The sequence below is a fragment of the Ambystoma mexicanum genome, chromosome 5q (genome assembly GCF_040938575.1).
Source record: "Ambystoma mexicanum isolate Mex_15411 chromosome 5q, UKY_AmexF1_1, whole genome shotgun sequence".
Lineage (NCBI taxonomy): Eukaryota > Metazoa > Chordata > Amphibia > Caudata > Ambystomatidae > Ambystoma > Ambystoma mexicanum.
This window is the reverse complement of record NC_090933.1, coordinates 524,902,463-524,927,090: the sequence shown is the minus strand read 5'-3', so window position 1 is coordinate 524,927,090 and position 24,628 is coordinate 524,902,463. Positions and strand designations below refer to the sequence as shown.

Below are 24,628 nucleotides of genomic sequence, written 5' to 3'. Positions count from 1 at the left end.
ACAGGCTAGCTAGGTGGAGGAAGCTCTTCAAAAGGTCGCCCCTGTCAGACAGAGATCGAGGCCCAAGGGAGGGCTGCTGTTTTCCATCGCACCCCTTAAGGGTGACTCCTTCCCAAGGAAGCGCCCGAGTGGGAGGGAACCTCTCTGGTTCTCGCACCAGCACACATACCGAAGCTAGTCTAGCTACCGGCCTCACGGCTAGGGGTCAGTAGATCCTTCCGGAAGCAGTGCTGACGGACCACAAGGTTTGTTAGGCAGAAACCTGTGCAGTTCCCTTAGGGACCACTGCAAAATGTTTAAGACTACAGGTGTTAGCAATAAACCCAATTGGTAGCAGTTTGCACCACCCAGATTTACCTGGTAGCTGTGGCTGAGCAGTCAGACCTCTCTCAAGAAGAGTTAGGCAGTATATAGAGTATACACATTAGGTACAAAAATACAGTAGCACAAGCAAACACTGACCTGAGCTTTGGTATAAAAGTATATAATTATTTATTTAACAACACACTTGTAAAAATACACTGGCACTAATATGTCAAGCAAGTTCAAACACAGTCACTAGAAATATATACACCTCCCTGATTAATTATTCGACATGTCTTAGGAAAAGAACACCACTTATTGTCAACACAGAGGTGAGCGCTTAACCAAGATGGCACTCCCATAATTATTTAAAAAGGGAGGGAAAAGGCAGAAATAGGAAAACACACAACACCAACACTTTTAAAGAACCACAGCAAGTCAAGAAATGCAGGGTCTACTGTAGAGCAAAAAGTTCATAGACCAGGCCCACTCTTGGAGAGAGCAAGACGGAATGTGCCCAAGATCACACAGTTGAAGTACACTTTAAAAGTCTTTGCATATAGTTCAAAAAGGAGTTAGATCAGTTCAGAAAAGTTAGTTAACAGGTCCGAGGTCACCCCAGGATAGAGAGTCAAGGATTTACGGGAGACCTTGAACAGGCTGTTGCAAGGGAGACCAGGCGAGACACAGTACCTGAAATGGTGAGAAAGCTCCAGCGAGGGCAGTTGTTCCTGGCAGCGGGTGCAAGTCGGTGCTTCGTCCAGGGGAAGAGAAGATCTCGACGTGGAGGAAAGCTGGAGTTCCTTGCACTGCCAGGGAAGAAACCAGCCGCAGAGTTTCCCGGTTAAAAGATACTATCCTTTTATTTGCGGTAGTGGTGAAGCGTGGCTATCCGGCCGCCGGGGTGCTTGGCATGGGCGATTCGACCACGAGATGATCCAGGAAGGCGAAAAAAGGGCAAACTGGTTAACCCCACCAGCTCAAAGGAAGAAGACTCTCCTGGAAGAAGATCTTCTCTGTCATTGGGAAGTGGTGAGTCGGTTCAGCAGGGCTCCACCGGTGGTGTCGTCGTTGCAGGTCGGCTCAGCTTCTCCCTCTTTGGATTCTTTAGGTCCTGTGGCGACTTCTGAAGTTCCAGTCCCCAAAGCCCTGCTTTTATGCAGAAAACCCCCATTCATCAGTCCTAGCTGTTACTCAAACGTGCTAAATCACACAAGAGTGCGACTTGAGTTGCTGAGGCAACTCAGTCCAGGGTGCCTATCCCCCCCCCCCCCTCCCACACATCCTGTAGACCCAGACAGAGTGGCACCACTTTTGGAGGCCTCTGCGCAGAAGCCTGCCAAAAGTGGAACAAAGGGCTCGACTTGGGTTGGAGTTACAGAGGCGAACACAAACGCCATTTTAAAACCGAGTTCTGACAAAAAGACCCAACCGGGGAATACATATTAAATAAATAACCCGCCGGTATCTTTAACATTGCACCAAAAAAGTGGTGCGTTTAAAATGAATGGGAAAAATTTCGCGTGGTATCCACTGCCACCAGCCGGAAACTCGACAAGGGGGGACTGGACAGTGCCCCCTTGGAAAACAGACCCAGGGGCAATCTAATTACCCCTACTAGTACTTCCACAATATGATGGTTTGTACTGGTTCTGTTCACAATTTGAGACTAGTAAAGCCAATGGTGACTTTACCTGCCCTGGGAGACAGTAGTCAGTTCCAGGGTCAGTCCCAGGGTATGGAGTCTATGTTTGGGGGTCACTATGACACCCCTGTGTTACTGCACTGAGGATGCTGTGTAACACATATACCAAAAACACATGAAGCCCTATGGAGTAAAAGACCCCATAGCCCATAAAACACATTACAAAGTCAAATCATGCCTAAGAGTGGGAGAAAAAGAGTCTCACTCTTAGCAGGAGAAAAAAATAAACCCCAAAAATCCAGCAAAGCTGCTAGGGGACTAGGTTTGGGAAATAAGCCTATACAGAGAATTCTCCCTAACAAGGTTCTTTTACTGGGTGTACCGGTCTAATGTCCGAGGGGGCACCTGCATGCAGCACTACCGACGACACTCCTGAGGGCAATACTCCTTCAAAGCCCCGGCCTGAGGTGCAGGGTAGGTCTCATGTTCCACCGCCAAGAGTCTTGGAGGAGGCCGGGCCCAGGGAGCCAAGCACCACTACTTCTGCACGTGGCACACAGCTCGACAAAATGGCAGCCGTGCAAGATAACATGGCCGCTCGTCCGATGCCACTCTTAGGAACGGAGCAGGCGGAAGAATGAGTTTCAAGGTGGGACTGGTGTCAACCAGGTACGTGGCATACAGTTTGTCCATCAGCAGTGCAGGGCAGGTTCCCCCTACAACCGAGACAGAGTGTGCTCCGGCCCCAGCAGCCTCCAGCCACTCAGGCAATATCACCTGCCACCTCTTCAGCCTCCGAAGACGGGTCCTTCAAAAGAATCCTGCCGCTCATGCAAACCCTTCAGAAGGGGGCCATCCTGCGGGATGCAGTCAGGGACTTGCTCACTCCGGTCGCGCCACAGGCACCAGTGCAGTCCCCGCTGCCCCTGCCGGCTCCTTCGATTCCAGCTCCCCTACCTCCCACACCAGCCTCCGCAGAAGCCTCAGGCTTCGGTCTCCACACCGCAGCCCACTGCACCCAGCACTCCTCCACCTGCTCCAGATCAGCCGGACACTCTGGTGGACACAGACGAGGAGGAGGACCCCGACACGCTGTCATCAGCCAAAGCCTTCCACGAATGGCTTACAGGTTTGATGGAATATTTGGACCTTCCTCAACCAGAGGTCGAGCAGCCCGAGGAGGGGGTCTTGGCAGAAGTCCTCACCCTAACACCCCCTACCAGAACGGGTATCCCGATGCAGAAAGATGTTGTTGCCTTGGCCAAGAAGGGGTGACTCAAGCCACACTTGGCCCAACCTGTCAATCAGCACCTTGATGCCAAGTATATGCAGATGGAGGGGGATCCACTCTTGCTGTCAGCGCACCCTCAACCGCACTCTTCGGTGGTCGCTGCGGCGTCACTCTACTCTAAGCCTCAGTCGTCCTCGGCCACCTCGTCCTTGGCGCTGCTAGGCAAGGAGGAGAAGAACTTGGAGGCCTATGGAAAGAAGCTGTAATCCAACGCCACGCTGCACCTGCGTCAATCCAATGCGGATGCCATGCTGGCAGCCATCAACCAAAGGCTTTGATGGGAAATAGGGGACATCCTTCCAGAACTTCCGGTGCAGAGCCAAGCACAGTTGAAACACAATTTCAGATCACTTAGCCGAAATGTCTGGTTCCATCCTAGTGATTAATGTTTACTATAACCCTGCTTGCGTGGACCTAGATGATGTCATCAATGACATAGACATTGTATTCATTGCTTTTACCAACCTTATTGAGAAGCGATTAATAATCGTTGCAGGTTACTTTTACAGCGTTTGCCCCATATATATCCGGACGAAGTAAACCTAGACGAACTGAGTGATATGTCGGGGGACTTTCATCAGAAATCACGTGTGACAAAAAATAGTAATGGATGTATCTGGGCCACTTTTGTAGCAAGGTGGGGTTTTCATCAATTGAATATACTATTTAAGAAATCAGACAAACCGTCACCTACTTGGTTTGGAATGGGCCATGAATCTACAATAGATTACATTTTTATGGCAAACATCGACGTTCCACAAATAAGATACCTCAAAGTAATACAAACCCACAGAAGACATCACAACATCTTGTCCACCTCAGTCTTGTCTTTGAAGAGGGAGCAGGTATGGTATGGCATTGTTTATTTATATAGCGCCTGTACAGAGGCAAGTGTTTCAAAGTGCTCAAGGAGGGTGGGAACATGGGGGGGAAAAACAGTCGCTCAGAGCCCTTCAAATTCTGAGGCGATAATAGTCTGCACAGGCGGAGTAAGTGCGTAAAAAATACAGTACATTTAACAGTTTGGGAGACAGCAAATAGGCCTGATGGCGATTCTGCAGTTTTAACAGTGCAATTAAGGGGTGAAGACAAGGGAGACCTATAGGTGATCTTCTGGCGTGGTTTGTACGGATCGAGCAAGTGCACAGAAGGTCACAGGGAGCGGGAGGATCAAGTGCACCCGGTCGGTTAAGACTGGGGTAAGTGCAGAGTGAGCCACTCTCTTCGGTTAATTTCTCAAGTGCATTGAGTGTAGGGCCCTGGGGCAAGTGTGAGAGAGGACTGGTGGGAATGCTGGGCACCAGTGAAACTCTGGGCTCATTAGGGACAGTGTTTAGGTAGGCAGTGTTGCATGTAGGTAGGTCCCATGCCCCAGAAAGCCTTGTGAACAATGCAAAGGGTCTTGAATTTGATCCTTGCAGCCACTGGGAGCCAGTGAAGGGATTTCATCACCGGGGAGATGCGGTCCCTGGGCTTGAGGCCAAGTATAAGCCTAGCGGTTCTGTTCTGGATGCGTTGCAGAGGACAGTAGGGCAGAGGAAGGGAGTTTGAGGAAGAGGCTGTTGCAATAGTCCAGCCTGGAGAGAACCAGGGCTCTGGAGACAGTGAGCCTCCGGGGCAAAGTGAGAAAAGGTTAAAGTACCTTTGAGGAGGTGAAGCTGATAGACTTTTTAGAGATGTCTGAAATGTGAGAGGAGACGGAGAGAGTGGAGTCAAAGATGACCCCAAGGTTTAGGTTGTGGATACATCTAAGTGCGTTACTTGGTCATAAATACTTCAGGGAATTGGGTGGCACAGTTTGCTATAAACGATGTGCAAGTCAATAAATCAATATCCACTTGGTGGGATACCATTGACGAATTAGAGAAAAAGTTTAGGTGTACACTGGGTGAATTCTCCAACACATTGGCAATGCTCAAACAAACAACTCATTCTTTCATATTGGAAAAAAAGAGATTAACGCTAAAAAAAACATTTACTCAGATATAATGTGAGGTGGGCGATTAAATTGATGGGCAATTTGTATTTGAAAAAGACAGAGATTCAATCTCTTAAGAACAAGTACTAGTCCTGGTTGAGAAATAATAAGATTTTGAGTTATATTAAGACTGACGAAGAATTGCTGTCTGGCATATTTAAGTGCAATTCTCGGTCGCTCTGGTGGAAGTTACATTTGAAACAAAACAATCAGGTTTGTAAACAATCTTTCTCTATATCAGAAAACGACTGGATGAAACATCACAAGCCCAAGTTTTGGGACAACAGTTCAAATGTTAGTAACTCTATAAAAAATATCAACACATCCATCTGGAACTATGATTTTGACAAAGAACAAATCACATATATTATCAATAATTGGAAAAATTCTAGGGCGTGTGGGCCAGATGGAGTGATGAATAGTCTCCTGAAATTGGACCCATCACTATGGTCGGAAATATTATTCTGACGGTTTTCGCAGATTACGAAGTTGGGTAGTATTCCTGCCTCTTGGCGCTCAGCTATTGTTCCCATGTTTAAGAGCGGTTAGGAATGACCCACTGAATTATCGCCCACTGAATTATCTTTAACTGGTGTATCCTCAAAGGGTTTTTCTACTTGCCTTTTAAGGGAAATTACCAAATGGGTGGATACAGAGGAAATCAAGTACCTTACAGATGCGTTACCGAAAATGAGTGAGTACGGTTCTAAGTAGGTGTACACTATCATCATGTCTAGCTCAAACAGGGAGAAAGACTGGAAGGACTTTATATGTTACAGGATTGGATCTCTCCTCTGCATTCGACAATGTAGATCAGGGTATTTTATGGAGTAAACTGGGGGAACTTGCAATGCAGCATGGTTTAGTGAAGATGCTTCAGTTACTCCATATTGGAAACAGTGTAAAAATTTGATTAAATGCAGAAGGTGATTTATCGGGGGATATACCAACATGCAGTGGAGTACGACCAGGGTGCCTGCTGCCCGACTCTTTTCAATCTATGTCAGATTTATGGCACTGCACTAATGGGTGGAACATGTATTCTCCAAAATGTGGTCCTCTTACAGTATTAATTGCATTGTATATATGGATGACCTGCTTCTTTTGGACTTTACGCCTGCTGGTTTACATCAGGCGTCAGATGGAATTTCTAAGTATTTAAAGGAGAATAGTCTAATACCCAATCCTCTTAAATCCAAGATTATAGTAATCTCCTATAAAGTATCAAAAAAAGCTATGTTTGGAGAGTTAACAATACCAGAGTTCAGGAAACAGATGGTTTCTGTTACTTGGGCTTTCTGTTTTCCAACAAGAACCAATTTACACAATTGAAAGAGATTGGTGGAAAAAATAAGAATGTGCACCTCTATGATTAGAATAATTCTTGTGCCGTTTTGCGCTTATTCTCTAATGCCCTTTATCGAATTCTTTAGGTTAAAGGTGACCCCAACTGTTATGTATGGAATAGACCGAATGTCCTTGAATAGCAGAAATTCATGGAATATATTCGATGGTCGACTTTTAAAGGAAGTTCTACGTATGCCAAAATATGTCCTAGTAAGTGTGATCAGATTGAAGCTGGGCATCCAATCTTGATGTTCCATTTACATCTGTAAGAGTCTGTCCCTATATATAAAAATATGTGGAGCTGCTGACTCTGGTATAACTCCCCATATAAGACAAATGATGGATGCCAATATAAATGATTTCAGTAAACTTTTTAGAAAGAGGTGCTCAAATTGTGTGACATTAATGAATATTGATGAAACAGTATCTGTCTGTTTTGATAAATACAATTAAGAAATGGGATAGAATTTGGGACACTACAGACTTGCAAAGACTGAATAGATAGAATACCCAAAGTCTGCAGTACGTTCCAAGTGCAAGTCTGAGATTATATCTGAAAAAATTTCCTTCAGCAGCTGCTCGACAATGTTATCTTAAATTCAGACTGAATTGCTTACCCATGCTAGAAATGGTAGGACCCCAGTTCAACATACCCCAGGAACTCAGATGCTACAGACTTTGCACAGAAGAATGCAGAGTCACTTTTCCACTTGGTAATTGACTGCACTACACTAGGTTTAGAATTATACATTTTAAATCGCATGTTAATTCAATTGCGTGTGTGAATGGACATTTCCTATGAAATAGACTTAAGACCAGTACACCACAGATGTCCTTGCTTTTAGTTCTTAATTTTTTTTTTTTACATATTCTTGATGAATTGTCAGGGGCTACAACTCAGGGAGAAGATCTTTTAAGTGAAGTTTTATGAATTTGTGTATTTTCTTTCTCAGTGATTGTTATTTATGTAATGTAATTGGTTTGGTGATACTTGAATTGTATTTGTGTAATGTTAAATAGGTTGATACTGGTGTTACTGTTGTATAAGGTATTGTGTTTAAAAACATTTTTTATTGTTGCATATTTGTTAAAGAACTCCAAACATGAAATTGTCTTAAGAATTAGAAATGTGTCATTTTTTCATGTTTAAGAGGAGAGCAGTCTCTCTTGTATACCTTTGTAGGCCTTATACCGCCATATCTTGGACATCAGTAGCGAGCTTGGAGGGGTTATTGCAATCAAATAGAAACACATTAAATTGACATTAGCACTTTTTTTTATGGATGTAGAGCTGAGGCAAGTGGCCCTGACCCTTTTGGGTGGTTTTGAAAGATGGGTTTTGCCTGTTGCATTTTCTTGTCTTTACCAATGGTGATCTATGATAGTTTGAGGTCATTTGATTTCACATCACTGTAATATGTATCAACATATACCTAAAGCCCAAGGTGCCACCAGTTGTACATGTATTGGATGGTGTTGGCTTATTTATTAGAACTGTAGATGTTCGTGTGGTATGCCGTCCTTTCATCGCCAGATTTTTTTTTCACAGGGATTTTTACCGCAGATTTCTTTTTAAAAAAAAAAACAAATCGAATTTTTTGGGGGGGTTAAAAAATGATGTAAATGGGTATGGGTGTACGGGAATAACAAAAATATAAAGGGAACGGGGGGCTTGGAGGGAAACTCCCCTAAAAAAAATAATTCGATGAGTTTTTTTCTAAAGAAAATCCGTGGTAAAAATCCCTGCCATGAAAAATCCGGCGATGAAATGACGTAGAACCGTTCGTGTAGTAGGTGAGTAATGTCTGTTTCAAATACATGTAATCCTCATGAATTATTTGCTTGTTTAATAGCATAAAATCCTTAATTTCATACTTCTTCTCTCTTTTCATTTGACTTGACAGCATTGAGGAGCTTTGTGCTGTTGACCTATACAACCCTGATACTCGCTTTGGTCAGGCTAGATTGCGCTCCATTCTTTCTGCTTGCAAACAGCTGTACAAGGCTGGGCTACTGGATTCTGCCCTGCACTCCAAGGTAAGCATTTATGTAGATAAATAAAATGCTAAAAATGTGCCCTCAAATGTACATTGTGATGAAAAGAGAACATATCCTAAGTCAGGTTTTATAGACTTCTGAATGTATGCATGTGTGGGGTTTATAAAGCTAAACCTAATTGGGAAGCAAAAATCCACTGTTCATAGGGGACACATCCAGTGGGTTACAGGTAGTGCAGGGGTAGCTGAGATAGGTGGAGTGGGTCGGGGAAGCAGTGGAGGTAGGTAGCTCTGGTAGCGAGAAGTTGATCAGAAAATTGTGAGATGTTCTTTGAAAAATATCGCATTCTTCCTGAAGTGCAGGATGGAGTGGTCCATTCTGCAGTCTTATCTTCATTGGTAATTTAAAGCTGATTGGAGTGTGATGCACAGCATGACTGGTGGCACCTCTGTATGAAAGAAGGGTGCTGTAAGGTTGCAGAAGTGAGGCTCGAACACAATGGTGACATATATTTGGATACAGACTTGTATTAATTAAGAAAGGGTTGGAAAAAGGGGCCTCTATCCCTAAAGCTAAGAGGGCTTTCCCTGTCTTAAAGAAAAATAGTGAAATTGTCAGGATGTCAAAACCCAAAATTTCAGTTGTCTCTAAAGCCAACCTCTGTCTTTAACACTAACAACTTAAACCAAATGTGCAAGGATGATCTCTTCCCAAAGTAAAGTGTTCATGATAATTCCAACAAACAGAAAAGTTCCGAGGCTTTTGGGCAAAAAGGTGATGAAATAAACCATGTTCATAAGTATAGGACTCCCAGACTGGGGTGGTGTTACTTTCCCCTAGACTTCTACTTTCAATCCCTTTTGGCCTTTTGAGCCCTGTATCCTTTTAGGTAAATGTCACAAATATTTTATCTCATCAACTTAGCACACTTCCTTACCACGCACAGGATTATTTCCTTTTTACTTCCAGGGTTCTTGAGCCACCCGCCCCCCTTTGTCCCAGACTTAAATAGACATGAACAGCTTGGTTTACTCTCCTGCCAAGCCGTTGTAATCTCATGAACTCTCTATCTCTTACAGGGTACCAGACCCATTTGCTTCTTCAGTCCCTTACATTTCACATGTGTGCAGGTGTCTGACTCGTTATGTGGGGTTGCACTTGCTTGGTTAACTCTGCTGCCAAGCATACAACTTTCCCCGTTTGCTTGTTCTTCAAATAGGGTGCCAGACCCTCTCATTCATGGCTTCTCATATAGGTGCGGGTCCCAGACTGGCACTTTATTGTCATATCTGTTTGGTTCACACTCCTGCCAAACATACAATTCATCTCTCTTGTTTGTTTTCGAGCCCCAGTCTCTATCCTGCTGACTTTCAAAAGGGTACGGGTCCCAGACCCTCTTGCTCCAACTTCTCGCTTCACCCCCTTGCTTCCCCAAACCTCCAACGCCTCTCGTGTAACCCGGGTATGATATGATATGATTGGTTATTTATAACACGCTTAATACCCAGAGGTTTCTAAGCGCGGACCCGGGAATCGAACCTGCGTTGCTCCGTGTTGTCTTGCTTCCAAGGCGAACACGTTGCCGCTAAGCTATCCTCTCGAGACTGTCAGCTTCTTCGTTGTAAGTACTGGTGTTTACCGAACAGCTGAGTCTCCGGTAGTGTTCGGGTGAGCGGCAGCGTCATCGAGTTACCCAGGGTAATCCAAATGTGGACCCCTTGCTCACTGTGCTTGAGGGACACAGCTTCACCTCACTGATGAGGCCCAACTAGGCCAAAACACATCTCTTGGGTTGCTGTTCGGACTCTTGTTCAGAGGAGATTTGCCTAGCATTTCAGTGCTTGACTACTCAAGTGGGCGGGACCAGACTGATTTGCAAATGGATACATCTCCTCTGTGAAAGGTACAGTGAGCTAAAATGTGGCTTTACACTCTCCCGAATGGGCACCTTCACAGAGAACAGGTTATTTGGCTGTGTTCGTTCTCGATAGAGGGGCTCCCAGACCTTTTTTTTAATCTTTCCAGTATCACACACATTTTTTATTACAGAGAACGAAACCTGCTGCTGAGGAGTTCTAGGGAGTAAGGAGAGATACCGTGTAGATGCAATACAGTATATTTGTATCAAAATATCTCCACTTCGGTACAGATAGGACACAGATCCTTTCTGGGGTCAATAACCTACTTTGTGAAAGTTGAGATTCCAGTATGATGACTGTTAGGGGAGTTTTCCTAAAGTCTATCTGGAGGCGAGACACTATAAAAAACTATCCCTTGTGTGAGAAACCTGAGGGCGTTCTCACAAGTATTCCCCAGGGATTAATTGCTCAGGTCGCCAGGGAAGGGCCATTGCTCTTGGGTCCCAACCGGGGGGGCAGACCAGCGAGGGAGGATCACCTGGGCAGGGGGTCCTTGGGGACTGCAGGGAGGGTGTCCGAAGGCGAGACATGGTATCCCCCCCCGTTACTTGCCCCAATCCATCCTACACACCCTCGTTGTTCATGAGATATTGTCAGCCAAGTCTCGTCCTACCCCTTGACCTTCCCTCAGGAAAAGGAAGATAAAATATCCCGACGGGACGGTAGGTGAAGGAGAAGTCATCCCAGGAGCATTTGTGAGGATACGCAGCGTAAAGAAAGATGAGCTATCGGCACAGAAGTAAAGAGAGATAAGAGGAAAGTAGACTTTAAAGAATATAAGGATAAGGAAAGGGTACAAGCGACCCGAAAGCAAAGAGAGGGTGTGAGCAACCCGGGAGCTAAGAGAGGGTGCGAGCAACCCGAAAGCAAGGAGAGGGTGCGAGCGACCCAAAAGTAAGAAAGGGGGTGCAAGTGACCCAAACGCGAAAAGGTACAAGTGTGCACGACGTGAGAAGTGTGCAAGAAGCACAACCAGAAGAAAGCAAAGGTGCAAGTGTGCACGATAAAAAAAAAAAAGGAATACAGACAAAGTGAAAGGGATGCAAGAGGCACCTGTAAGCAGAAGCTAAGAGGAAGACAAGTACAGAAAAGGGAGGGGTTGAGAGAGCAGAGTGGTCACGCTTCAGAGGAGCAAACAATCCAGCGTTTTCGAAAGTTTATGATTCTGCCCCATGAAGGAACTATATGTTAGAAAAAGGCACAAAATTAAACATTTGTGTGAAACCAAAGGGGCCTAAGCTTGGGGAAGGTAACCCTGAGAGACCCACAAAAAACATTTGTTAAACCTTGTGACGAGAGGCCTAATCTTGGGGAAGGGACCCCTGAGAGGCTTAACAAGAACTGTAGCTTTGTGTTTGGAACTGAAAGGATTGAAGCTGGGGAAGGGACCCCCAAGAGACCTAGAGACATTTTGAACTCCATTGACCACTACAAGAGCCCTATGTGAAAGGTTCCAAGGGCAACCCTTTTTGAGTTGGTCTATTTTGAACTGGCAGAACTACAGCTATTGGTAAAACTACCTGAAACCAGCTGTGTTTTTATTTAAACCACCTTTTTTGTTTTAAGAATACTTCCCAACAAATTTTATCAAAGAGTGAGTGCAAGCATAGGTTTAGACACAGACAGATTTTGGTTTTGGACTTTCAGACATAGACGGCCCTTAGAAACATCAGTTGAGGGCACAATCCCTTTAGAGTTGGAGCCAGTCAGGTATTACACCAACCCCAGAACTTTATTAAATAAAGGTTTTGAAACTTATCTTTGAGTCTGTCTCTTGATACCATGCCTGTCTCACACTTGGTATACAGGTCTCAACTCGTAGTAGAAGTCTGTACTGCCCAAAGGTTTGGTTGAATGATAGAACTGCCAGGCTTATCTTATGAGGAGGATGTGAGCTGTAGGTAAGTACGATGGACCCAGTCAATACATTGGCCCAATGAAACACTTGCACACTGGAATTTATAATAAAGTATAGATTTATTTTATATACACAAGCTAAGCAAATACTATTTTAGACTAACCAACACAACATAGAGAACATTAGCAACAATTTTTCAGGTGACTGCTTCAATAGTAGTGGCTTGCGCCCACAAAGAACACAATAAAATGACAGTTTCACTGCTTAGCTAGAAGTGGCTTGCACCAACAATTTGCACAGTTAAATGACAGTGTCATTCATTTGTAAAGTCACTCAGACAATGGTCTGTTGGAAGTAAAAAAGGGGTTATTCAGCACTGGCAAACAGCAGTCTACTTCTTAGTAACACTTTTCATTGATTCTAATGCTTTAGCAGCCCAATCCCAAACTAGCTAAGAGTTCATCAGTCAGTTGATGAGGGCTGCAACCTCTTATGCAGCAGCAGAAAAGGCAAAGTGATACTTTAGTTACTTTAAATGGAACACTTTAGTGGAATACAAAGGTTAGTAGGGACCTTGTAAGGGACTCCCTGTTGGAGCACATGCTGTTAAGCCTGGTCTATGGCTATGGGTGACCACCCAAACACCTGGTATCAAAGTCTCACTGGAGTGACTATTCGGCTTGAGGTAGGTACTACTTGAGCCCCACAGCACCTTGGGATGATTGAAGAAAATGCAGCTGGATTCTTTCCTGTGCATCAGCAACTGACCCTTTCTCCTGTTTCCTTGGTCTGGTGCCGAAAGGAGGGAGTCTGGAAGGGATGTTGCAGCAGCAGTCGCGTGAAAGGACCCTCAGCAAGGAATTCTTCGATTCTCCCATGTCGGTCTGCAGTTTTGGTGCCTTTTTACAAGCTTCAACAGTGAACGTTTACTGCTGGGTCGATCCACCTAGATTCTGCAATCCTGCACTGAGGAGGGGTATCTTGCCTTTGGAGGTCCAACTGGAGCTCACCAAAGTGCTGGGAAGATTTGTGCACTAGAAGACGATGCTCTGTAACTGGGCCAGAGGTCCCCTGGTATTTGCGGTTTGCAGCCCTGGAAAGTCACTGCATGTCGAGGGATGGCTCGTTCTGCAGTTTGTCTTATGGCTAGTTGGTCCCACCAGCCAAAGGGAAGGATGATATCTTTGCGGTTACTGGAAGGGCCTGCTGGCGTCTCTGGTCGTATTCTGCTTCAGACGTTCTGTTCCAGTGTTCGACTTGCCTTCTGCCTCAGAAACCTCACCTTTATATCTGGATTTCCCATTCATTCTTCTGCAACCTCTCCCTGCAGTTTACAGAAAGGGGTGGCTCGATGTCCAATCAGGACAGCCAGCCCCCCAGTGTGAACTGGTTCCATTCAGACACATCAGCAGACAATGGACAGGGGAGTTTCACACTCCTCCCATACTTCCTGTCCTTACAAACACACTGGAGCCTTGGAGGGCTACGCAAACGGTTCCCGTCAAAGGCAACACTTACATTCTGACCTCCCCCTCCCAGAATGGTAGAAGACAGGCGAGCAAAGGACACCCACACAACAAATAGCAAAAATAGAAAGGAGCCTTCAGGTTAAAACGTAGGTGACCCTCCTGTGCATACCTGCAGCTGTGAATACAGCTTGCAGTGGAAAAATGCACAAAAGGCCATAGAATGCGTCCACTGCCACCAGCCATAACTATAGGGCTGCCACTTTAACCAAAAAGTCACAGGAGCAGATAGATCCCCCTCAGCACTCCACATAAGGTGGGGTGTGCTGATCCCTCAATAGTGAAAGTTTTAGGGAGGTTAAAAAGTATCCCTCTTTCCTTAAGAACAGTAGTTCTTTGGGAAAATGAAATGATGGTAAAGCAGACCTCAAAGGGCCCTCAGCAACACTGCACATAGGGTGCTCTGTGCTGCAAATGTGAAACACAGATGTCTGTAAGAGATATGGAGGAAAGCAAGAATCCATAAAATAAGGTAAAACCTAAAGAACAGAGTTCCCATGGTTAGAGCAAGTAAGAATGAATGAGGGGAAAAAGGTTCCCCTCATTCAGGAGAACAAGAAAAAGGCCCAGAAGTCCAGCAAAAATTGCTGGGGTCTCACTAGGAGAGGGATTTAGCTTACAACTGATAAATCTCCCTAACAATGACAAGACCTGGTTTTGTTCCACATTAACAGGGAGGCCCCATCATTTGAGGCATATATTCCAATGCCCAAAATAGGATTTAGCTCACGTAGAGACAAACTGATGGTGGACACAGAGGCTACTTGAAAGAACTGGCAAATATTTACGATTTGCATGAGCTAGATTGTGCTGCATATTTTATCTTAGTCCGAATATCCTGGATATGATTCTCGTTATTAGCAGTGTTTTCAGTGCCAGAGGAATGGGATGCCACAGTCACCCCAATGCAATGTTGCATAATATTTAGTGGGTTTGATGTACGACTACTGAATGGAGGGAGTTTACATGAGCAGAGTTTAAGTGGTGGAGAAGGTGGGGCATGGTCCTTAAAGGGGTGTCATATAAATACATGTATTTGCCTTCTTTTAAACCTTAGATCTATTTGTATTCAGAGGGCAGGTGCCTGAATGACCTCCATAAACTTAATGGGCCTCATTAGGAGTCAGGCGGTAGCTGTGCCGGAAAAACCGGCAGGCTGCTGCCGGACCGGTAACACCATTCCGCCTCTGTGATTGCTAGAGTCACCGGGGCATTACAACACTGGTGACCCGGTAATTCTTAGGCGGAATTCAGTAAATCCCCATTCCCATGGAAACACTGGTTCCGTCCATAACAGAGCCGGTGTTTCCATGTCCGCCTGCAGGCGGGTGGTGTTACTTCCGCCAGGTGAGAGCTGGCTGGAGCGACACCTCCCGCCTGCAGGACTCGGAATCAGCCAGTCCGGAAACAACGTTGGCGGCGAATTTACCGCCACTGTTGTTTCCGGACCGGCTGACTTGTAATGAGGGCCAATGTCATGACTACTACACCTGAAGAAACATAATCAAATGCACTGAGTATGTGCTGTGTATGGGTTGAGGCATTAGAGGGGTGGGTAGCCCCAATAAAGCATGGAGGCTCCTTTCCTACATTGAATGACATGGCTCTAAAATTTTATTTTTTCAAGTGATATGTAATGTCTGAGTTTTGCTAAAGTGAGGGTTGAGCATAGTTAATGTATTCCCTTCCCATTCCAAGCAAGGGGGTGCTGATACTCATTCACAGGTCTGTCGTGTTCTATCGGCTTGTGGGATATGTTCAGCCCAGGAAAATCAACAGAGGCCAGGCTAGGCTTCTAATGCAAAACACATTATTCTGTTGGAAAGGCACACTGGCAGAATGAAAAGCCAGCCTCCAACTTTAACACAGCCAACGGGCCTAGTGAATTCAAATACATGTACTTCTACAGTTGAAACAAGGAGTATATGAAAGGTGAAGCCAGCTTGCAGAGAGGATTTGAAAATGCACATAGTGAATGACAAAATAAACACCAGCTTTTTACTTTCAGTTGCCCCATTTAAAAACAAATGCTGTATGCAAGAGAAACTGATTCAAACGTGCCTTGCATGTGCATTTTCAGGGGGAAATAAAGACATGGAGAAAAATGTTCCCTAAAATGAACATATCATTAAGAAGGTCCTTGAACAGTGATAGCAAGATGCAAGTTATTAAAAGGAAATAAAAGACTTCACATGAAAAACAGATGCAACAGATGGAAAATATTGTATTTTATTTCAGATGCAACATTGCGCAGGCCTGATGGGCCCAGGAAAACAGTACTGTAAATTTCTATTCAGAACACTCAAGTGACATCCCCCAATTACAGATCTGCTTGGCTCTTTATCTGAAAGTCAGATCTCTTTGAAGCTACAACAGAACGATTTTATCGGGAGTTACCAGGCGACTAGACCAATATAACCAGCCCTGGATGGATGCTACTCTTAGAAATACAAACTTTTAGATTTGAATTGTGGTCAGCCCGGAGATACCGATTGCAGGCTTGTTCACGGAGGAATTTACCCTGAGCATCGTGGTGGGACATCTGCTCTGCTCTTTCAGATAAGCAGAACTATGGGCTGATCTTTAACCTTACAATAATGCTAATGGACTTTATGGCAGGAACATTAACCCAGTGGCCAGACCACTAATTAAAGTTTGAAGAGATGTAATGTAAAAATTGAAATATGCATGGGATTAGTTTGCTATAGAGTTTTAGTGTATAACCACATTTTGTTTTTTTAAAACTTCTCTTTATTTTAATAACTTGAAACAACATACATAACAAAGGAAAAGAACCCTGCAAACCTGCCCCCCCACCTTCACCCCCCCTCAACTTTGCCGTAGCGCCTGCGTCTTCCCCCACGCCCCCATCCCTCACTCAGCCGGCAGCTTAGATATGCAAGTCCAGGAGTTTGAGTCTGAGGGGCCTCCACTGCTCCCGGAAGTCTCCCCTCAAATAGTTCAGCGTCTCTCCCCATTCCACTGCAAAGTTCCCCAGGTTGCTGTTACCTGCGTACGTAGCCCACTCTAATGATACGATCTCCCACATTTTCCTCAACCAGTCCTGTTCCGTTGGGATCCTGGGGCTCTTCCATCGTTGTGCAATAAGAGCCATCGCTGCAAGTGTGAAGACCCCTTTCGCTTTAGAACGTCCTCTCCGCGTCTCCCTCCCGAACTGTTGCCTCCTACCCAATAGGATCTCACGGGGCTCCTGGCTCGTACCTTCCCCAAATGCATGGTCCTGCGCTCGAGAGATAGTCCCCCAAAAAGGTCTAATATTAGGGCAATCCCACCAGATGTGGGCCGCTGTGCCTTCCTCGCCACAACCCCTCCAACATGTCCCGGGAGCTGTTGGGAATATCATATGGAGGCGAACCGGGGTATAATGCCAGCAGAATAAGTATCTATACCAGGCCTCCTGAAGCTGGGCATCCCTGGCCACCTTCAGGATCAACTTCCAAAGCCTCTCCCAGTCCTCCCACTCCATTCCTGTCCCCAGCAGCCCCTCCCATCTAGACATATACGGCCATTTCAGCGTCAGACAAGCACTCTCCAGGAGCCTGTAAAGGTCTGAAATCAACCCTCTGGACCCTTCGTGCATTAGGAGATATTGTTCGAACTGCGTCGGATCGCAAGTTGCCGCCCTCCGAACCTCCGTGGACATCACCCAATGTCTAAGCAGAAAGTATCTAAGCCGTTCCCCCTCATCCACCCCGAACTCCCGTTTACATTCGTCAAAGGATTTCACCTTCTGACCTTGAAATAAATCCCTAACGATCCTGCACCCCCCACTCTCCCATTTCAGAAATGCCCCCTTTTCCATCCCCGGGGTGAAATCCCCATTATGGAAGATGGAGGTGAACGGCGACGGAAAGGTAGTAACCCCCAGTTTCTCCACCACCCCATCCCAAATTTCGACCAGTCCCTTTGTTATGCTCATATATAGATTTGCCGGTCTTAACCTGCGCGGGAGCCATAATACCTCCCCCAGGTGGTGCCGAGCTACCGCTCTATAAATTTGCACCCACTGATTAGTGTACTCCGCTGAGAACCATTCACGGATTACTCTGAGCTGCGCCGCCTCGTAATAGCGTTGAAAATTCGGTAAGGCCAAGCCCCCTACCCTCTTCGATGCTGTCAGTAGTTGTTTAGCCAGCTTGGGTTCTTGCCCTCCCAAACAAAGTCCGTAACCGCTTTATCCAGTTCCTTAAAGCAGGGAGCTGGGACAGGCAATGGAATCGCCTGAAATAGGTATAACAACTGTGGGAGTACCACCATTTTGAGTACTGATCCTCTTCCCAGCCATAAAGCCTTAGAGAATTCCACTTCCTGAGGTCTTTTTTAATCGACGCCAGCGTGGGAGTGTAATTCGCCCCGTACCATCCTGACAGCTGGGGGGTGACCCTAATCCCCAGGTACCATATTCCACCCGGGCTCCACTTAAATGGGGAGGATGCCCTCAGGACCCTTGCCTCATCCCCCTTTAGCGAGAGGTTCATTATTTCCGATTTTTGCAGGTTCACCCGCAGACCAGAGATTTCCCCGAGCTTGGACAGTAGTGCCATACATGCCTCTATGGACTCTCCTGGGTTTGTCAGAGTGAGCAGCATGTCGTCGGCGAAAGCCGCCACTTTGTGCTGATGCCCCCCAAAAGGAATGCCATGGATACTCTCTGCCTCCCGTATCGCTACAAGTAGGGGCTCCAGGTACAAGGCATACAAGAGTGGCGAGAGGGGGCACCCCTGCTTGGTACCGCGTCCGAGCCTGAAGGGTTGTGACATGCCGCCACTGACAAGTAAGCGTGAGGTGGGTGTTCTATAATTCGCCTGTACCATGTTAATGAACCTTGCGCCTATGCCCATCTTCCCCATGGCCAAAAACTGAAAAGACCACTCCACCCGGTCGAATGCCTTCTCGGCATCCAAAGCAAGGAGAATCTCCGGGGTGGGGGTCTTCTGCGTTTTCATAACCAGGTGCGCCACCCGTCTAATATTATCGGCCGTTTGTCGGCCCTGCACAAACCCGTCTGATCTTGATGTATCAACGTAGGGAGGTGCATCTCCAAGCGCCGCGCCAAAATGTTAGTAAAAATGTTCGCATCTAAGTTTTAGAACTGTAGGCCTATAGGAAGTGCATTCCTCTGGGTCCTTGCCTCCCTTGTGTATTAGTGTGATCTTAGCCTCCTCCATTGAAGGGTTTATGCATCCCACAGCGCCAAATGAGTTATAAAGTTGTGTAAGGTAAGGAGTCGGTATGGCAGATTAGGTTTTGTAAAAGGAGGCCGGGTATCCGTCGGGGCCTGGGGCCTTATTACTGGGAAGTGACGCCATGACCGCCCGCACCTCATCCTCCGTGATGGCCCGTCCTAACTCCTCCCCGACATTCCTGGATAGGCACGGTAGGGGCAAGGCTCCCAGGAAATCCCTCTGCTGCTGGCAAACCGGGCCCTGAGAATTGTATAGAGCTTCATAAAATCGGGCTAACCTCTCCCTGATCGCCTCAGTTCAGGTGAGTCTCTCCCCCCTTTCGTCTTTCATGGCCAAGATCGTATTTCGTTCCCTGCTGCCCCTCAATAGGTGCACAAGGAGCGAGTCTGCCATATTGGCCTTTGCATAAAATTTCTGCCTGACCATCAACATAGCCTCCTCTGCCTTTTTAGTCCTCAAAATCCTTAGTTGCCCCTCTGCCGACTGAAACTCCCTATAAGCTTTCCTAGAGGGGACCTCCTTCGACCTCACCCTTGCAAACCCCCACCTCCCCTTCCAGCTGGGTCTCCAAGAGCCGCAATTGTTTATTCCTCTCTGCCTTCAGGGCGATAAATTCCCCTCTCAAAGTGGCCTTAAACGCATCCCACCTTGGGCTGCGGCTTGTATCCGTACTTTTATTTCTTTCGAAGAAATCCTTAATGATGTTACCTATCTCCTCCCTGATCACCTGGTCCCTCAGGAGTTCCCCAGGGAAATGCCAACTCCAGACCCCTGACCTTCGCCTACCCAACTGCATTTTCATCTGCACAACCTTGTGATCAGCGATTCCCATGGGGCCAGCCCCCACCCACTCTACCCCTCCCACCAGACTCGCCGAGACCCAGATATAATCAATTCTAGATTGGGTTCAATGCACGTCTGAGAGAAAAGTGTAGCCCTCTTCCTCCCCTCTCACCACCCTCCACACATCCCTCAAGCCTGCCCCCTTAAACTGCTCTTTCAGCTGTGGGGAGGCCACCCCACCCCCTCACCACCTATGTGCTGTGTCCGATCTAAACGCTTGTCCCAAGCCAAGTTAAGGTCCCCCATCAGGATGACTTGCCCCCTTGTAAACTCCTCCAAAACGCCCAGTCTCTCCCTCGCAAACTTGCCCTGTCTCGCATTAGGACCATAAACCGAGGCAATAGTGTGAGTGGCCCCCATATGCTGCCCCCTTAGCATGATGCATCTCCCATTTTTATCCCTCAGGATATCTTGAATATTGAAGTCCATACCTCTCCTGAAAGTCAGTGCCACCCCCCCCCTTTTTTTGTGGGGCCTGATGCAAAATGAATCTGAGGGTAACCCCTCAGGTGCAGGCGGCCCTGGTCTTTGCGCAGCAGATGGGTCTCCTGCAGGGCTAATACATCCGGGGCATGTGTGCGAGTGAATTGCTCTAGTTTGGCCCGCTTGAGGGGAGAGTTTAACCCCCTCACATTATGAGTGAGCCACTTAAAACCGAAGTAGTGTTGTGCACTGCTCCCATAAACTGCCCTTTTGTCCCCCTCCCCAACCCTTCCCAGCTCCCCCAAGCGCCAGAAACGTCCCAGCTAAGTGCTACGGCCCCTTCCCTGCCCCTCCCTCCCCCTGCCCCAGCCCCAAACCCCCAATTTAGGGCTAAACCGCACCTCCCTCCCACCCCCAACCTCCTTCCCCCACTGTCCTTACTTGTTCCAACATGTTTCTACTCCGCCCCACCCCCCCAGGCACACCACACAGCCCATGAATCCACCACCCCCTTGCATCACCAAGTTGCCAACCAGTTAGGTCACCCATCCCCCTCCACACTTCGACCACCCTCTTCCTTGAGGCTCCGAGCCTTTAACCCCTCCGCAGGACCTCGCCACACACCCCTCTTTTTGCCCCGCTCCCCCACAGTCACCCATTCCCAGGGTCTGCTTCTCTCCCCCTGGACCCGACGGAGAGCAGGGTGCCCCCCGCACCCTCCCTCATTCTCCAACTCCAAGCTGATAATGTTGGCCGCCTCCTGGAGTGAGGTCACCCGCTTATGAATCCCCTCCCAAATATTAAACCGAAGGGGTAGGTCCACCTGTATTTTATCCCCTTTCTGGACAGCTCCTTCAGGACCGGACCCATGCCCCTTCTCTTTAGCAGGGTGCTCGCAGCCAGGTCCTGGAACAGTATTTCCTGCCCTTTATAGAGGACAGGCTCGCTTTGTCTGGCCGCTCGTAACACCGCTTCCTTCTGACCATATCTAGCGAAGGCGACCACTACCTCCCTGGGTCTGGCATTGGAGTCACTCGGGACCCGGCCAACTCTGTGAGCCCTGTCCAGTGTTATCGAACTCGGGTCCCCTTTGCCCAAGAGATCCGCAAATATGCGCTGGCATTCCTCCTTCAGGAGGCCGTCCGTCACTGTCTCTGGAAGCGCCTTAATTCGTATATTGACCCTACGGGACCTATTTTCCAGATCCTCAAGCATTGCCTCCATGTTTCTCGTCGCAGTGTCCAGTCGCTCTATGGCCTCGCTATTAGCCGTAGTTTCCTTCTCATTTTCCTGGATGCCCCTTTCCAGCAAGTCAGTCCTTTCCTCTAGTTGAGCTACGTCGTGCCGGATTTCTCCTAGTGCCACATTGAGGTCGGTTCTCATAAGTTGGAAATGGTCCTGAAAAGTTTGTGCCAAGGATTCTCTCAGGGCTAGCATTTCCCCTTTGAAATCTTGTCTCGTCATCCGCACTGCCTCCTCATCCGCCTCAGCTCCCCTTCGCTCCTTTGGATGACCACTGCCCGTTTTGTTAGTGTGTTTGCTCTCCATTGCGGGCCAAAGCGTAGGAAGTGGGTGGCCTTTCCAGATTTCCCTCTAGACCTGATTGACATCTATGTAGGGCCCGAATTGAAGCCGTGTCTGAGTTGGTGTCACGCGTTTCTCGTCGCTGCTTAGCACACCGGGGTCCCCCGCCTCCCGGCCCGGTAGGGACCCCCCCACCCGACTCAGACGGTCCTTCTTCTTCGGGTCCGTAGGTCAGTCTCCTAGTGCATGAACGCCTACATCAGCCTCACCCTCCAAGATGAAGCCCCAAGGTCTATCTCGGCCGCCTCTGATCCAAGATTCTGCTCCGGGAACCAGCCCCTCTGGCATCCTCTAGACTGCAATTGGGCTGCCTCCAGTGGACACGTGATCAATGCCCTTATGTTCCTGATTTCCCACACACCACCGGCAGCCCAGACACCAGTCCTTGCCTCCTGCCAGTGGGTGACACAGACCAGGACCCGTCTCCTTCCAACTCCAGTCCCTTTCTTGCTTATTCCCCCACCGGGGGGGCGTATCTGGTCAATTCTGTCCCTCTGGCCTCCCAGATGATGTCCCCCTGGAAGCTGCCTCTGACCAGGGTGGGGGGAGAGCTCCCCGTCCAACAATGCCTCTCCCCCCACAGTCGTTACCAATTCTAGCCGCCTCTGTTGGGTGTCAATGCCGTTGATGTTCACTCGTAGTATTGCGCGGGGGGTGAGCCCTCCCCCCCTGCTTCTGCGACCAGCTTGCAGCCCCCTCCGTGCTCCCGGGCCAGCCGCCTCCTCTTCTGCTGCTCCCCGCACACCAGCACCCCCGCAAGGGACAATTCCCCCCCCTGCAAGTTCCAAACTAGCAGGCCTCCCAGTCGATACGGCCTCCAATCCTACCTCTGGCCCCGTCCGCCGGGGGAGAGGCCGTCTCAGTGGCGCTTGCTGCCCCTCAACTGGTAGTGTGCTGCCGCTGCTCTCTTCGTGGGGGTCTGGCTCTTCTCCCGTGCGTGGCAGCAAGCCACACCTCCTTGCTGGGAGCCGAGCACCGCGTCCCAGCAGCCTGTCCCCTTGATCTTGCTCACCTTCCCGCTCCTTTTATAATGGTGGGCGCCAGCGGGGCCGGTCCGTCCCTCTGTGCATGGGGTGGTGTCCTCTGCCCTGCCGCTGTATCCCCCTGCGGTTACTGCCAGGGCGGCCCGTCGAGCTCCTTGCGCTGCTCGCCCTGCTCTCCTGGCCCCCGATCTTCGCGCCTGTGCATCACTGCGCCAGAGCTCCTCCTCCTCGCGCTGGTTCCGCACAGTCTCCCACTGATGCGCGGCTCACTTCTTCCCTCCGGCACCTCTGCGCTTCTCAGTCTGTGCGCTGGGGTATGCTGCGGCGACCCGAGAGGTAACTCGCAGCCGCTTCCCGCCCACTGCTTTCCAAGGCGGATCCGCCAGGTACTTTGTTCGCTGACCCGGGTGGGTTGGGAAGAAGGGTCGCTTCGCTCGCTTCCTTCCTCCTTATGAGCGAATCCATCTTGGTCACGGCCGTTCACCCGGTGTTCCCTGTGCTTTCTGTCCACTGGGGGGTGGTGGGACCGCCAGATCAGCCCTGAGAGCCCGGGAGCAGCCGTCGGCACGTCTACTCAGTGCCGGCGGCCATCTTGGAATGTATAACCACATTTTATTTATTTTCTCAAGAATACTCAATCGCACCGTAGTGGTCAGGTATCAACAAAAATCTGCTGAACAGGTCCCCTTATTTATGTAATTCTGATTCAGGTGCGATGTTGGTAATTTCAGTTACAACCTAAAATGTGTTTCTAGCTTTCCCGCAAATGTGCTGAATCCAAAATTTGGGAGATGGTAGCTCATTAAATCAGATTCCAGGGTAGAAAATGTCACATTCCTAACTATTGTCATTTTTGTGTAAAGGGCAAAAAAACACAGTTTGCACATGCAAATACCCTGCCAAAACAGAAATATTGTTCATAGATGCGTCATGATTAGTGGAAGATAAAAATATAGATAGTATGATGATGTATTTGTAAAGTGCAAATATTTGTCATGTTATGATTTTTTGGGTGAAAAATCTGAAAGGTTTAAATGTTAAGTCTGGTGGCCACTTCAGAACTTCAAGGTTCTAACGGCAGAGAGGGGTTGACGTTGGAGGGGGAAAGGACCGTAAATGTCCAATGAAAATTCAAGGCTATTAAGTTAACACCTTTTGTTCTTAATATTGGGGGGGGGGTTAAAGGTGTTAAAAAGTAGCTACACAAGCCACAGAGGGGAGAACTGCCTAAATATCCTGAAGAAGATTTGCCATAAGACCATCTATGTGACTCCTGACACAGCTGCCTGACATTGCCTGGGTTGGAAAGGCCTAAAAACTGATTTAACCTGCATGAGAGACAGCAATTGAGAAAGACAAAAGAAGCTAGGATTTTGGCAAGGAGAGCAGAAACCGAGGGGATGCATGCTGGTGGCTATCTTTGACTGCAGTTTGGACCAGTTCTGTGTGCTTCTCCAACAGAGGGTCATGAAACGCGATGTCTATTCCTGAGTGCTAAAAACCAGAGATTTCCAATGTAATTAGATTAATCCAAGCAAGACCAATTGTGTTGGGGCGGATCTGCCTGCCTTAATATTTTCCCTGAATAGTGGGTTGGGGACAACTGTGTAGACGCTTAACATATTTTACTGAATATTAATTTTATTATCTCCCATATAGATTGACGCAGGGGGAGCTCGGGGGAGTTTGAAACCTCTGCCCTTTTTCCTGGCGGGAAGTTAAG

At 47.7% G+C, this 24,628-nt stretch overlaps 1 protein-coding gene across 1 annotated transcript in view; it reads left to right on the top strand.

Annotated features, from left to right (window-relative positions):
• Window positions 1-24,628, top strand: part of PRKDC (protein kinase, DNA-activated, catalytic subunit) — a 3,362,625-nt gene that overhangs the window by 1,153,723 nt on the left and 2,184,274 nt on the right. Inside the window, exon 34 of the mRNA XM_069621025.1 lies at window positions 8,469-8,601. Coding sequence (XP_069477126.1) covers window positions 8,469-8,601 — 133 coding nt within the window. The remainder of the gene's footprint in view (window positions 1-8,468; window positions 8,602-24,628) is intronic.